Below are 16,335 nucleotides of genomic sequence, written 5' to 3'. Positions count from 1 at the left end.
CTCCCACCCTCCCCGTTCCTTTTGGAAGCAATCTAAAAAATAAGCAGGCTGGAACACAACTGCTTCAAGGGCAAAAGAAAAAATAATACCTGATGCTTTTAATTTTTGTCACATGGCACTGGTTGTGGAACTGCACGCGCACGCACACGAACACGCACCCGGCACGCACACAGGCACACGCACACACACTGCAACCTGCTCGTGAGGAGAAAAAGTTTGTTAGGTCAGGAGTGCCAGCGGCACATGAAGGCTCCCAGCTGTGTGTGCAACTTTGGATTTGGTACCCACTTCACGCCACCTTGAATCCTCTGACATCCACCAAGGGGGTAATGTAAGGCATACTTTGCTGGAACAGTAATAATCCATGCTTCATGCTCAAGAGCTGAGTCTCAGAGGAGGACTGGCTTGCTCTGCTCCCTTTGGCCTCGCTCCGTCTCACTCAAGGAACAAAAAACCCGAAACAACAAAGAACTGGGAAAAAACAAGGAAAGCGAAATTAAGACAAATCCCTTTAAATGGACTTTCGCCGTTTCATCAGCCTGTGGTTATCTGTAAAGCTGTGCAACCCAGGTGAGATGGAGCTGACAGGAGATGGGAAAAGGCTGTTTTTTAATGTGCTTGGCGAGATCTCCTCTATCTTGTAAGAGATGGAGTGAAAGTACTGGGGGTTCAGCTTCGAGCTGAACGAATTTTGGTGGGACACCACCCGGCTGGTGTACTCGTGGGACCTGTAACACATGCAGGAGCAAACTGACTGAAGGTCTGTCACTTCGGCCTTGTACCGCGGCCGCCCGTGCTGGGAGTCCTCTTGGATGTGGATAATCATGCTGTTGCGGTTCCCTGCCAGGGACGCCCGCTCCTCGGCATCCCGCCTCTCGTCCTCACTGTTCATGGTCAAGAACCTGAGAACAACCAGATTTAGAAATGCCCCGATGACCGTCAACCCCACTAGAATGTACATAAAGCTAAAAGCCACGTAGAGAGGCTTCTTTTGAAGGGCCCCTTTGGTCTGCAGGGCCACATAGTCTCCAAAACCTATCGTAGTCAATGTTATAAAGCAGTAATAGTAAGCATGGAAAAAGCTCCATTCCTCGTACTGGGAAAAGGCTGCTGCTCCAATGCAGAGTGTCCCCATGCAGGAGAAGAAACCCACGGTGACCATGTTTTCCATGGACACCTCGGTGCTCCTCATGCCGCAGCACTTTTTGATGCGTTTCAAGAGGTACTTGACGAAGGTGTTCATGCGCTCTCCCAGGCTCTGGAACATGACGAGGGTCAGCGGGATTCCCAGGACCGCGTAGAACATGCAAAAGGCTTTCCCCGCGTCYGTTCCTGGGGCAGCATGTCCGTAACCTGGCGGGGGAATGGAAACACAGGAAATCAGCAAGGCAGGTTGTTGGAAAATATATCAGTTTAATTTTTTATTTTTAATTTAACTTCAGTCAAAAATCCTGTTTGCCTTTGCCCCAGGGAAGGGTGCTAAAGTTTCTTTCCAGAGCATTGTTCCATCAGGTGAAGCCTGATGAAGGTAACATCTCAACAGACATCMACAGCCATCAAGAACTATCAATGATCATTAACAGAACATCAGCCCTGAACATCACCCCTGGTGTGGTCAGAGGCACCTGGTCTAGGAAAAGAAAGATTAGAAGGACCTAATAAGCATCAGAGGCAAAGAAGTCCTGATCCAATAGGAACCCAGATACKGAGAACTGTGCAATGTTGGACYAATGAACATTAAACCAATTGAGTTCTRTGGGTTTTGAGTGTACAAAGYTTGGGGAAAATCTTGTAAAATTTATGTGTCCTAGAATGATTCTCTCAGCACACCCAGGCTATGTGTGGATGAGATGATTGCTGTGGCACATCCTGGCYAGAACAATATCCTGGCCAGTAAATAAAGTAATGCCTTGGCCTTCTAACATTAAAAATGTCGTTAGAGAGTTTTTCCCCCCCAGTTTCAGTAACAAGGTGGTGGCCATGGCTCCTCTGTCACACAAGCCATGTGAATCGCTCTGATGTCCCAGCCAGACCCAAAGCTACAGGAACACTGAACTCACCATCTTCCCCTATCTCCTCACCCACACCCTGGCTCTGAAGTAAATAAGGCACAGAACAATTAAGCTGTTCACACAGGACGGGGAAACATGAAAGAATGGTCAGTGCATTCTACCTCAGTGTTCAGTCTCCTACACAAGATAATACCACATTAATTAACTGAAGACATTTCATGGCTGTCCAGTGCCACATGCAACAGTGGAAACCTTGGAAGTAGATGGGACTTCCCCAGAGAGCAGTTGGTGTTGCCCTGTCCCAAAACCAGAGTACAATGATGGCCTCCAGATTCTGTGTCTTTTGACGGCATGGAGTTCACAACATCCAGATCCACCAAGTCAAAGAAATTYCTTTTCAAACTATTCCATACTGAACAAGCCTTTCTCCAAGACAACTTATGAAAGTCACTCATTGCTGGAACACCACAGCACTTTAGGGGTTTAATGTCTGCTCTATCTTTCCTCACTGGAAGAACAAACAACTTACCAGCTTGTGCCAGAGTTTTAMAACTTTGACAGTATGATAAAGGCAATTTCATCAGTATGTTAAAACTAATCCAGGACAGAGGATGCACCACATTTCACCCCACTTTTCAGATGGCAAAATCATGGCTAAGCCTTTATTCTAAATCAAACCATAAGTGGTAGGTTGTTTTGAAATTATAATTTCGCTCTTTCACACTACATTACTTTAAAAATCTACATTTCTTACAGCTGAGATTTCAAGGGACTGTACCAAAGTCTCCAAAATGGGATGGCTGGGACCCATCTGGCCATGGTGTGCATTCACCATACAGGTACCACTATCTAGAGTCCCTTTAAAGTCAGTGAGTAGAAATATGTACTTCACAAGAGCATGTGCATAGAGGTGTCTAAAACAGGTCAGTGAGTTATTCTGAGGATACAACTATTTGTCTGCAATCATTATAAAAGAAATCTTAGGACAGAACTCTGTTCAAGATTAAAATACCCATATTTAGACATCTACATGTGTTCTATGTATCCAAATTCACATGACAGGCAACAAAAATTCTACGAAAATGGGCAGTATTGAGTTATTTAACTGACCATCCCAAGTGTGGCAAGATGAAACAACAGTTCTGACTGTTCATAGATCATATTCATTAACTCCCCATTAGACTGACTAGACATCTGTTGGCTAGAGAAGAATTTAGACACCTACAGCACTGGCAGATAACTACCTGTGAACAGCCAAATGAGGACATCCTAATGGTAATAGTCACCTTCAGTGACTGTCTCTCCAGTGTAGGTGCCTGAGTTTTGACACCCCTCATTTGCACTCAGTGTAGGTACCCCTTCATTGACACCCCTGGAGATACTGAGGGTTCAAATCAGTTTTCCAGAGTTGTCTAACTTCATACCAGACCCCTGAGATATCAGGACACCCACAGAGGGCTGGCAGATAAAACACAGGGCACTCAGCAGAGCCAAACTTTTAGAGATTTAAAGGTGGAAGACAGACTTGACCTGAGATACCMCTGAGGCAAGACCACTGAGGAGCCCTGTCCATCACCTTTAGACTCAGGTCATGGACCTGCTGCTCTTAATTTGTCAAATCCTTTTTAGAAGCTGTTGACACTGCATACCTCCTCAATCTCCTGTGGCAACAAATTCCAGAAGTTCAGTAGCTGCTATGTAGAAAAGTACGTTTTAATTTCAAGGATATCTCTTTGTTTCAGCTACAATACCTTAGCTACATACTGAAGCTCTAAATCTTCCTTATCTACCACCTTCATGTTTTCAGCTAAACTCAGCTTTATCTCTGCTCTCAATTTTTCCCTGTCTAAATAGAAGCCACAACCTTTTTAATTCATACAGCAGAAGTCACATTTCCTCGATCATTTCCATGTCCTTCTCTGGACCTTCTGTAGCTCTGCCACAGCACTGTTGAGGAGCAGAAATCAGAACTCTGTCTTCCCCTTAGGACGGGAGTGCACCTCGAAGTCCACACTTACACTAAAATATGAACACCAAGCAACCTTCAAAACGTAAAGCAAAATGGGACAAGAAAATAAAACAATAAAATCAGCAAGAATCCCCTTCAAAAAGCAAAAGGTTTATTCTTAGGTCAGTTGGCAGTTGTTGACGGATGGGATATAAAAACTAATTTACAAAAGAAGCACAAACCTCAAAATAGGAGATTCTTTTCCTGGTTATAAATGAAATAGGTTCACCTGTTGAGTTGAGCCATGTAGTCTGTTCATCATAAAAAGCCATTTCCAAATTACCTAGAAAGTGAAGTGTCTTCACCAGACTGATGCTSGGTTAGTTCCACCTGACTGTCCCTCAATAAAGGCTGAAATTGCCTCTCATTACTAAGATCAGCTTTTGAACTACAGGGGTGTTAATTAAACCAGGGATGTCTTCCCATTTTACAGCTTTAGTTACAGATGATAAAGAGAAGGAAAGCTTCAGAAAATGTGATTTTCCAGATGGTTTCAGAGATGGCAGTTGGTGCAAACMATTTTACTTTGGGTTCAAAAAAAAAGTTTCGGGTGAAAAAAGGTTTATTTTGATCTCACTAAATCCTTCTCATTAAAGATGTCCCTAGAAACAGTTTAGAGAGAACATAAAACATTAATATTATGTGCTTACACACTATCTCACAGTTGAATTTCTAAGATTTGTCACAGAYTTTGTAATTATATATCCCATACGACAGGAATATATCCAATTCCCTGTTTTACAGACAGGGAAGCACAKACACCAGTAGGCTTTTGTTTTCCCCCAATTCACATAGTTAGATAGAATATCCAGAAATTCTGACTTCTATTCTGCCCCAAGTCATGCGCATATTCCACAATATCAGACAAATAAATGTCTTTTCTGTATTTTCACCATGAATCTGGGGTAAAGAAAGGACTTTGTTCACAAAGCTGGAATGAGATTATAAATAATTAGATTAATGTSTAGGGAGCCAGAGTCACATATTTATCCTATACAATATGGCTTTAAGGAATAGGCACCTTAGCCAAAGCCTTCAACCCCCTGATATGAGGGGTGTCAAAACTCATCAAAGACAGATTTAACTCTCCATTACTGGAGCACTACAGAATCTATCCAGCAAAATACAGGGTAATGCATGGAAAGCAAACTGCAGCACTGCATCTTCTCTGAAATTCAGTGTTTTTCAAATCTAAAACAAACCACTGTCTTCTTAACACCAGAGACTGCCTCTGGAAGAAAGGGGGAAGGTCAGTAACTGCCAGAGGAAGAGGGGCACGAAGGATCATTAATGGACACAGGACACAGGGCCAGTCTCCGAGCAGTTGGGTTTTAGTCACATCAAGTAAAGGCAGCAGAAGAAACAACCGCCTTGGTAGCAGATTCCAGCTACCAAAATTCCTCCTGATTCCTCCTGATTTCCTCCACACGACTATCACTGCCCTTCAGCAGAGCATAAAGAGATGACTCTGTGTCATCCTAAGAAACACAAGGCTTAAAGAGAAATAGGTTAAACACAGCATCAGGGAGTCTCTCTCTTCTGTGCTGAAGAAGAAAGATTGAGCAGAAAATCTTAGTAGTGGGTACAGGAAATACGTTCCTTAAGCCACAGAGCTGAGATAACAATGAGAAAGGTACAGATGGAGCTTTACACTAGACCACACCYAAGTAAACACTGCTTATCCTACTCCAGCATAGAAAATTATTTGCTGCAGTCCCACAATACAGCTGTGTAACCACAGCAGGGCAGTTTTGTCTGATGTTTAATGAGAKATCATTTGAATGACCAAGGAAAGTCTAAATTACTCTCACCCTCATTGGAAGCAATGTCATAAGTACTCTCCCTCACTTTTATAACCTTTCCCAGCTGCTTAAGCTTTCAAGACAGAGCTCATCTGGGTYAGCATCAAGAGGAATAGCTTGGCACAAAGAAATGTCATGTTTCAGTGTTACTCCARTTCCASGCTGTAGGGTACCAGGRGGTRTGGAAGACACAAAAGCTGTGTCCTYCCAGTCATGGAACAGCTGGRATAGACACCAAGCACAACTGCAGGAAGGTAAGGGAACAGAAAGGGAAGAAAGGAATCCCAGTGTAAGGGCTGGCACCAAATGAGTACTCTGTTGGGGGCTTCCCTGCCTTTTCTTTTTSCAGGCCTTGTCCATTCTCTGATGGAAAACCCTCAAAGACCATTCTGGAAGAAAAAAAATAATGCTGTTTTCTTGTTTGCCAGAGTGTAGCTATGGAGGTCTAAGGAAAACCCACAAAAAGTTTATTTCATCAAAGTTTATTTTTCTATGGTGCCTTTCAGATGAGACACAGAGAGAAACTACTCATTACAAACTCAGTGTGGTCTAGTTGCGGGGACAGCCCCAGTTCTTACCCAGTTTCTCTGGGTTTCTTCTCAAAGAAACATTGTGCTAGGCTGCCAGCCCAGAACCAAAATGAGCAGAACAGGGTGCACAGCCACCCTGAATCCATGAGTGACCACCAGCAGATGGCTGAGGAAGAGCATAGGAATGCTATAATTATGTGAGTTTTCCCCCAGGAATTCACATACCCAGCTTCATTACTTGGTTCTCAGGGATTTCCAAAGCCAGGTTTTGCTGGTTTTAGTAACGCACATGGGATTTCTCTTCCATGAGTTTGGGCAGTGTAACTTCAATGTATTTGAACTTTCTTCACCTGCAACACCCTGTGGTTCATGGAAAACCATGTTCTTTAAAAAAATTACCATTGGTCCTTTACTTGCCTTTCATTATTATCATCTGGTGGCGATGCTATCTCCTCCTCTTTGGAAGACACCAGGAACAATCCCAGTTGTTCCCAATTCCCCTTCTCATGATTTTATAGATGTTTTATCAACAAAAATGCCATGTTGCATTCAGGCCCTAAGCAAGCTTCCCTGACACTCTGCGGCCTCATGTGGACAGAGCAGCTTGCTTAGATCTGCATCAGTGATTTCTGCACCACACTCAGCTGCAGGGTACAGCCAGGTCTGTAACATCTGCCTTCTCCTCCAGCACAAATTCCCTGGAAAAAAACACTCTGCTTCTGGGGCAAAAAGGATCTTAAAMAAATTCATATTATTGCAATGATACAGACTGCCTGGGATAAGTAAATCCAYAACAAACAGAAAACATTATGGGAAAAAATCCTGAATATATTTGGTGTGTTGCATCTACAAAGTGGCCATCTCCAACCCTAACAAACGAACTGGGCTCAAGTTCTGCCAGGGGASCTTTAGGTTATGTATTAGGAATATTTTTTCATTGAAAGGAAGATTGCCCAGGGAAGCAGTGGAGTGTTCAAAAAACATGGGAATGTGGCATTTGAGGAGATGGTTTTAATGGTGAACACGGTGGTGGTGCTGGGTTGACTGCTGGACTGGATGATCTGAAGTGTCTTTTTCCAACCTTAGGAACTCTGTGATTCTGAGGATGAATTTCACCACCAGCCCATGGTGCCCACACTCAAATATCAGAACAGTTTCCATCATGGCTTCCCCTGGAATAGCCAGCACTGTCCAAGGCAAAGTCCACTCATGGAAGTTAACACTGGCCAGGGACCTCTGAAAAAAAACCCTTCTGGGGCAGCACATGTTTTTATCTATTACTGGCACTCGATGTGTCACCTCTGTCGGCCTCTGTGTCCTACAAAACACCGGTTCTGCTTTAGTGAGCACAGATGGAGCCTGCCTGGGTATTCTGAGTGTTCTCCTGCGTTGGGCTCTGCCAGAGATGGAGAGAGGTTTGTGTCTAGATGTGCATTGGTACCAGGCCAAGTACATGGCCAGTGTTAAAAAATAAGAAATGTGGCAGTGGTGAGTTAGTTACAGGTCGTGCTCAGGCCAGAGTGTGTCTGCAGAGCAGCTACACCTCATTCACACCCTCATTCAATGCACAAACAAGCCTTGGATGTCTGGAATCTCAAAGCAATGCTCTGCATTATTCATTAAGGATGCTTTATTCCTCTTTGGTGGAGGTTTCTCCCCTCATTCATCCACACATCATTCATCCTCATGATGGGCATTTGGGCCAGGCTGACAACAGTCTCCGGAAAGGAATTAACTTCCCCATCCCTGTGACTCAAACCTTTCTTACTCATGCTGGCAGCAGCCCAGGCCAGGAGATAATGAAGARAGGATAATGGCACCTGTTCTCCAGATAGGCAAGCATAACTCAGATTAAAACATCTTCCTGATGTCACACACTTCACTTCAGAGGCTCATCTACGTCACAGGAACCACCACAAGGATCAGGCTGCCTCTCCGCTGGATTTGCTGYTCCTGCTTTCAGCTTTCAGCAGGGAGGAGAAACAACGTGGCCTTTGTGGGCAGATGAAAGAGGTTTTCAGGAGGGATCAGGAAGATTCTTTATCTAACTGAGATAACTCATTCATATCTAAKTAAGTAACTCATTCACCAAGACAAAGGCTTTACCCTATAAGGAAATCAAGAGCTGCTGTTACCTGGATGAAAGCAGCCATACGACTACACCACACTGTAGGATTCAGGGAGGATTCACCTCCCTGAATCCTGCTGCCTTTCTCCTCTAACATCCCCAGCACCTCTTCTTTTCACACCAGAATGTCCTGTATCACCCAAAATGCTGGTCAGCACCAATTCCCACTCCTGACCATTATCATATGTGGCTAAATGACATCTCATTGGAAGATTCAATAGGAGAAGTACCAACAGTGCTTGGGAAACTGGTTAAGAGCACAGCCCTGAATTCTTACAGCCCTGATGGAGCAAGAATTGAGGCCGTCAGCTGTGACAGCGTTCTGGGCAGTGCTCTTTTGGGTGTGCTTGGGAAGACAATACGTTTCCCACACTACCTTAAATTACAGGGATCCAAAGGCAGCAATTTAGTGAAACGCAGCCATGTTTATTTTTGACTCAGGGTAGGACTTAGGACTTCAGATTTGGTTGGTTTCAGCTGGGGTTCATATGCAATGCAGTCAGGTGTTCCCTGCAAGAAGCTGGCCTACTTGAGGAGATTTCCTTTGGATTCCCAGAGGATCAAGGCAAATAATGTGTCCCAGTCCCCATAAAGCTCTCAGTACGGTCCCATTCATGGGCCATGTTGGAAAATTGTTTTTCAGAGGTTCTCAGACTGCTTAGAGTGGACTTTTCTCTTCCTTCCCTGCCTGGATTCCACCACTAGCATGTGGCCTCTTGTCTTCCCTTCTGGGTGCCTCTCTGGGGAGGTGAGGACACAAATCTATTCAGTCCATTGTGGCAGAATAGTTGGAGGTGCTGTTCATTCAGCCACACTCCTGTCAGACGATTGTGCCCAGGCAGTTCCCACATTCCCCCAGGYGGGGAGACCTGGGGGCTTCTTTGCTTCCCCTGAAAAAGATCTTGTTTTGCTCCAGGACTTGGACCCAAACAGGACTCAGATCCTCTGTTTTGARACCTACTGCTTCTGCATAATGCAAAAACATAGATTTTGTCACATTCAGTCCTTTCAGATATCCACTGGCTTATGACAGTAAAGAATAGGTTCACAAGTTAAAACCAAGGCATTAAAACCTTTCCTTTTTTCTAATTAGTTCTGTTTTTTTTTCTCATTTCCTGGTAAGGATGAGCCATCTATATCCGTATCTTTGCCCATCTGTTTTTCCTCCACAATAACTTTGAAGCTGCTCACCAATTTCCACCACTTAGAAGAAGCTGTAATGTGAACTTGATAGTGATCTGTTCTGCTGGGCCTGCCATCTGGCCAATCTGTGAATACACATAAAAGGGCCTAAAAATCAACACACACATTGTGCAGGCCCAGCTGCAGTTGGGAGCAGCTCCTTCTCAGGCCAGTCACTGGAAAGAAACAGGATCTGCAAGGTGGGGTGAGATGTAGGGGCATGGGAGAGAGAACTGCAGGAATATCTCCATCACCTTCTAAAACAGCCTGTGATGGAATCTCTATCTGCCTGCAAGGATGAAGATGCAAATCAGGCTTCAAGAGAACTGGGAATGTTTTTGAGTTCACAGGAAACCAGGCTTGACTACCACTGCTGCTCAAGGAACAACTTGTTTCTAGCAAAAGACAAAATCTGAAAAATGCTGCTTTTAAAAAACCCCAAAATATCTGAGCCTTCTGTGTTTGCTTTTGTTTTTCTTTTAAATGTGAATCTTTCCCATTTCTTTCTGCGTACAATTTACACTATAAAGCATTTTACATTTAAAAGAGTAAATGAGGGGAAGTGGAAAATTTCAAATGGCCACATGAAATTCCAATCTTCCTGCTCATSTCTCTGACACAGAAGACCTGATTATCTCAAATCTCCTCTTGTTGAACTTAGCCTTCACTTTTAGTGCTTAGATTAACAGCTCTTTTGAGTAAGGTAACAGAGCATCTGAGGTAATTTCCACATGGTTTACCACATCCCAAGACATCAACAGTGCCAACACTCACCAGTTCATTTTGTACAGAKAGAAGAGCATCTCAGCTCATCCCTACAAATTCTTCTGCTTCAGAAAAGAGGCTGGAAAGAGAAGAGGTTCYTCTCCAGCTCTGTGAGAAGACAACCATTTGAACAGCAGTGATTCTGCTATATCAGATTCGTGTCTGGTGTACCATTCCTGAATGCTCCCAAAACCAACAGCAGCTCTGTGCTGGATTTCCAGCTGGGCAGCAGTTGGCTTCTGAGTCAATATTTTCCCATGAGCTCTATTTTTGACTGTCCCCTGCACTCGTTTCCTCTCCTTCCTCCTCTCTGCTTGGTTCTCCGAATCAATCAGAAGACTGACCTGAGGCTCACATCATATCTAGTCCCAAGACAAATCATGTCTTGTGATGAGACACCCAGAACACGTTCTCCATCTGAAGAGAATCATGGCASCCACTAGGAAAAGACTTTATCAGGTCATGTTATCCATTCCCAGAGGATGGCATATGATTGTTCCCTACAATATAGTCTCCAGGGCTTTGTCCAGTTTTGTTTAAATTATTGAAATAACAGGGTTTCTGCTCTCTCCCTTAGGAAATTGTTGCCCTGTCCAGTAGATCTAGCTATTAGGAAGTTCTTTTTTGATACACAGCCTATATTTTTCTTGTTCTTTGCTGCCTTTTATCACAGTGTTCTTTTGTAGCCCTAAATCCAACACTCCCATTTCTCTCCATCATTACTCCTTTACACTTTTAGGAGACAGTCACAGCTTCATAACTTAGCCAATATTAGCTATAAACAGAGCTCTTGGGGGCACAGTCCTGCAGCAAGGAAGACCAAGGGGCATTTTATAGCATATACCTAGATTCAGATTTTGTCTCTTCAGAAGCAGTTCCTCATATGATSCCTTTTATTGTACTCTGTGATCTGAGATCACTCTTGCTTTTCAGAAACTTTCAGGATMTTTGCTAGAGATGTGCACAGCCCTTCTAGCTGCAGAACTGTGCTAGATAATAATCAGGATTATCAGTTCCTTGGACTGCAAAATATTATCCTTTTTGTGTATGTAGGTCTGACTGACTGTCACTATCACATGTTGTCCTCACTGCATAGCAAACTTTTCCAGTTGTTGTCATTTCTTCACATCACAAAGGCTCTTTCTACTCCATTGATGTGATCACAAKAAGCATTTTTTTCCTTATTCACCTCTATAAATGGATTTTTTGGGCAATTTTAATAGTTTTCTGTAACTGATTTTTGTTTCTCACTGTTTTTTGGTAATGATCTGAGTCCTCTCCATGAGGGGGAAAGATGAAAGGCTCAGCACCTGCAGAGCTGGCAGGGTGATCCAAACAGCACTCTGAGGGATTGGGGGAAAATGCATCAGGAAGAAGCACAGTGGCTCACATCTTAACAAAAGACCAAAAATTAATGGGTTTCTTCTACACTGTGACGATAAAAAGGTGCATGAGAAACTTCTGATTCCACTTCATTTTTCAAACCACCAGGTCTGAGTCTTTGCAGGGCTAACAGGATCCTGCTCTCAGCTCTCAGACTGACAGGGCCAGGGCTCGAGAAGCTGTGTCTCAACGAAAACCCAGTTAAACAAATATCACCAAAGGCCAGCACGGAGCAGAGTGACTGAGATCATCGATGACRTAGCAGCCACGTCCTCTGAAGCTGTGATGTCACTGTCCAGTGCAGTGCACAGAGCARTGTCCATAAATCCGTGTGACATCCATCAAATGCTGTCAGGGCTGCTCTGGTGAAACACAGCAGCCCCAGMAGGAGACACGGGGTGGCACTTAGGGAAATGTCTCAGATGTGTTTGCACTGGAGTAATCACATTTTGCCTTCTACAACTCTCCCCTCTATGCAACTAAGAGACACACAAGAGCCCAGACTATTTGCCATGAGTTTGTTCACATATCTGTTTCAATTTTGTTCCGTTTCTACTGCAGATTTTCCCCTGACAAAAGATAAAAAGGTTATATTTCAAACTTTAAAAAATACTAATAGGTCCATGGTATTTTGAGCAGATTCTCCTTTCTGCTGTTGAGAAAGCAGGACTTTCCCCATTCAAAAGAGCAGCTAAGGAAAGCTTAGTTATTCCCACCATGCTTAGGTTCAGTCCCTGCTGGAAAACCATGCCAGCAAATCAATTTAGAGGCATGACTTTGACTAAAACAGATAAAGCTCTTATCTAGAYGAAGTTAAACAGATATGAAATAGTTTCTTCCAGGGAAGTGCCTGTCTTGGCAGGTGAACAATCAATCAAATGTGGAGGAATCAGAAATTCCTCTTCCCTCTCCTTTGCTTGTGATTCTCTGTCCCTTAATGACCACAAAAAAAAAATAGCCAGAATGGCACAAGTTCTCGTGCTTCTAGAACTTTGCAGTCATAGACTTCTTTACAACAGTTACAGCATTTATTTTATTGCCCCCTTCTCTGAAGAAAAGCATCCCCAAAAATGCCTTCTGAATATGGCTGGCTGCAGTTTTGGCCAAGGCTTTTTTCCCTGCAGACACTCTAATTTTGCAGCAGTTTTATTAAYTGAGACCTTGCTTCAACAATCCAACAGCAAAAGTAAGAGGAATCTGTCATCATTTCCCCCATTACATCACATATAGGCTGAGCAGTGATTCAACTGGCTTTATGGATAGATTTCATTGAATGGGGTACATGGACTTCATTAAAAATAAAGAAAAAAAAATAATGCTCAAATACTTTGGGTTGAGTTTATTTTACCAATGTACATGGTTTTTTTATTTCTCTTGCTCTTATTCCCCCAAAAAAACACCTTATGCTTGAAAATACAAGCAAAGAGAAATGTCTCAATTATCTTCTACAAATGTTAAAGTGTGTTCAGTCAATTATCTTTGAAAAACTAAAATCATTCAATCAAAACAACTGTGAAGSGAGAAGTTCAATTCTGATAGAGAAAGCATTTTTTGAAGCTGGAAATAAGAAAGTTAATGGAAATATATTGCCYAATGATACTGTCCTGTCCAGCTTTCCACCGAGCCAATGCTAACTTTGAGGCACATCTGTCCTTGTGCTTTGAAGATGGAAGAGCTGATCTAAAACACAAAGGTCAAAGTTTTGCAACGTTGTTCAGGCTTGGCTACAGGAAGATTTGCTGGAATTGCAGTATCAGGGTAATTACCAGCCTAACTCACTGGGCTGGCACTTCCAAAYGAAGCCACCTCATAGATTTTTCTGATCGCAACTTTGGTCTCACAGAAGCAAGGATACACAAGGAGCACAGAGACCAGCAGGACAAAACCAGAGACATTTGTCATGGGATGCTGTTCCAGCCATCAGAAACAGCCCAAGGGAAGTGAGGAAGAGATATTAAACCCAGAACCTGAGCTCATGTGCATTGAAAATCTCTTTCCTAAAAAGATGGAGGTACACCATCTCCCCTAATCAAGCTGAAAGGCTGCCCCTAAATTCACTGCTCTTACAGCTGAAAGTTTTCCTATTTTCAATCCAAAGTTGTTCAAGGTCTRGTTCTTCTCATGGAAGTTCTTGGCTCAAACAGGAACCCACCCAGTTCACCTTCCCTACAGATTAATAAAGATCAGCCATATCTCACCAACCTGCTTTGTTTGTTGATTTGTTTGTTTCCTAGGACAAATAAACCAGCCACGGCTGGTCTGTTGCATTACACAGGGTCACTTTGATAGCATTTTGCACCTTTCCAGCCTGAATTCAATTTTCTTGTACATCAACAACCCAAATTTAGATACAGAGCTACAGAAATTCAATGCTGCATTTGTACAGACTTAGAATCGTATTTCACAACTTTAGACAGCTCTTGTATACAGCACTGACACAAAACCTGAAATGAAGTACTGCATCTCAAACCCACCTGTCCTTGGTCCGTAGCTAAAAATCCATGGGATCTTATTTTGTCTCATATTGATGAAAATAGAGTAATTTTTCTTGATGTCTGTGAGCTTACCGCACCGTAACTCAAGTACACACAAGTTCATGATTTAACCAGAGACAAGCATGTGAGCTAAAGTCCATGCTAGCATTAAACAGATGGATGCTAAAAAGAAACTTTCCATATACTGCAAGCATCTTTCCCATGAAATGACCCATGAAAAGCAGGATGGGGTTCATGTGCGAGTCTTGAAGCTGACAGACATAACCCAATTAGTTATCCTAAAAGTGGATCTGTTCAAACTCCTCAACACATTTCCAGTGCCCAGTAAATCCTTTTGTCGAGCTCTTTCACRTCCCCTTTTATTTCTTCAGTGTTTACAGACATCTGCCTTTTCCCCGCCAGCCCTGATAAGCACAGYGAGCGGTGAGATTGCGGGAGGCAGCAGAGTGAGACACCATTTAATGCACCTGACTAGGCATAATCAGAGCCATCCATCACTTCAGTTTTCTATTCCCAGTCAACAGGAATAGTCAAACTGAGTGGGAAGAAATGGGAAGTCACTYAGAAAAACTTCTTCAAACCCCTCACCATTTATCTTCTGCTGGGTGGAAAACAATGGCCTACTATATTATTTCAATATCATAACCAGTGTTTTTCATTTTATTTCATCGCTGAACTCCTCCATACAAGGTAGCTCAATAAATCAGACTGACAAAATACTTCATGGAACATTTCTGAGCAGTCATAAACATAATTTGCACAGTTTTTATACCTGAGAACCTCCATTGTGATCCAAGACCCTGCGGTGGCAGGGGCCATATAAATGATACATGAGACCATTTCTGACTATTCACAACTCTGCTCTGACGCAGGGAATTACTGTCTGCACTTTCCAAGCATGGATACCAGAGAGGGAGAGGGCCTAGTCATGAAGAACACAGCTCAGACTGAGAGTTTAATATGCCCCCAAAAAGGGCTTTGTAATGAGAGAAGTTATTAATTCATTCAACGTGAGAGAAAAACCATTGGAAAAATCACAGACTGGTTTGGGTGGGAAGGAAAATCATCTCACTCCGATCCCCTGCCATGGGCAGGAGATCTTCCACTAGACCAGGTTGCTCAGGACCCCAGAACACCCAGCGTCCAACATTTTCAGGGATGGGCCATCCACAGCTTCTCTGGGCAACCTTTTCCAGTGCCTTACCACACTCAGTGAAAACCTTCTTCCTAATATCTAATCTAATCTAATCTAATCTAATCTAACCTCTTTCTGTTTAAAGCCATTCCCTCTTGTCCTACTTAAAACTTCTTTGAACAAAACATGCTCCTGAACTATTCCTGTTGTGATTTAATTCTCTACTTCAGCTTCATCTGAGGGCTTTGAAGGTTATTTAAATAAGGAGCAGCACTCCTGAGGGTCTACTGGAGACCCTGCCTAAAAGTCACAATGACCCTCCACTGCACCACTTGTCCCATACATTAACAAAGGGTCTGTATTTACAGTGGGAATTATTTATCATCTCACACTCGACACTCTGGGATGGAGTTGCAAACACATGCTCAATTTAGACTATCAGTAAGTTTATTAGATTAGTTTTGTGGAAGTCAAGTTTTCTCAACTGCWCATTTCTGGGAATCAATACATATTATCATGTGGTGGGTTGACCTTGGCTGGCCACAAAGTTCCTTTCTCACTTCCCCTCCATCAATAGAATAGGGGGRAAAAGTAGGATTGAAAAAATTGTGTCTTGTGATGAGGATGAGTTGACTGATCAACAGTTTCCATCATGGGCAAAATGGACTCAACTTGGGGAACAGTAATTTCATTTATTGTATTTATTGCCAATCACTATTGGACTAGGATAGTGAGAAACAAAGGCAAAATTAAAAACCTCTTATCCCTACTTCTCCCTTCTTCCCACGCTCAACTTCAGTCCTTCATTCTCATCTCCTTTCTCCTCTTCCTTCTCCTCCTCTCCCAGTTTGTCACAAGGGATCAGGAATGGGGGTTGTGATCAGTCCATAACACT

At 43.1% G+C, this 16,335-nt stretch overlaps 1 protein-coding gene across 1 annotated transcript in view; it reads right to left on the bottom strand.

Moving 5' to 3' along the window:
- Nucleotides 1–454: 454 nt before the first annotated feature.
- KCNK9 (potassium two pore domain channel subfamily K member 9) overlaps nt 455–16,335 on the bottom strand; it is an 84,150-nt gene continuing 68,269 nt past the window's right edge. The window contains exon 2 of the mRNA XM_057369170.1: nt 455–1,353. Coding sequence (XP_057225153.1) covers nt 512–1,353 — 842 coding nt within the window. The 3' untranslated portion in view covers nt 455–511. The remainder of the gene's footprint in view (nt 1,354–16,335) is intronic.

The sequence above is a fragment of the Malurus melanocephalus genome, unplaced genomic scaffold, assembly GCF_030028575.1.
Source record: "Malurus melanocephalus ecotype Western Australia unplaced genomic scaffold, MMel_1.1 scaffold_104, whole genome shotgun sequence".
Taxonomy (NCBI): Eukaryota; Metazoa; Chordata; class Aves; order Passeriformes; family Maluridae; genus Malurus; species Malurus melanocephalus.
The sequence above is the reverse complement of the archived record's forward strand: the minus strand, read 5'-3'. Positions and strand labels throughout refer to the sequence as shown.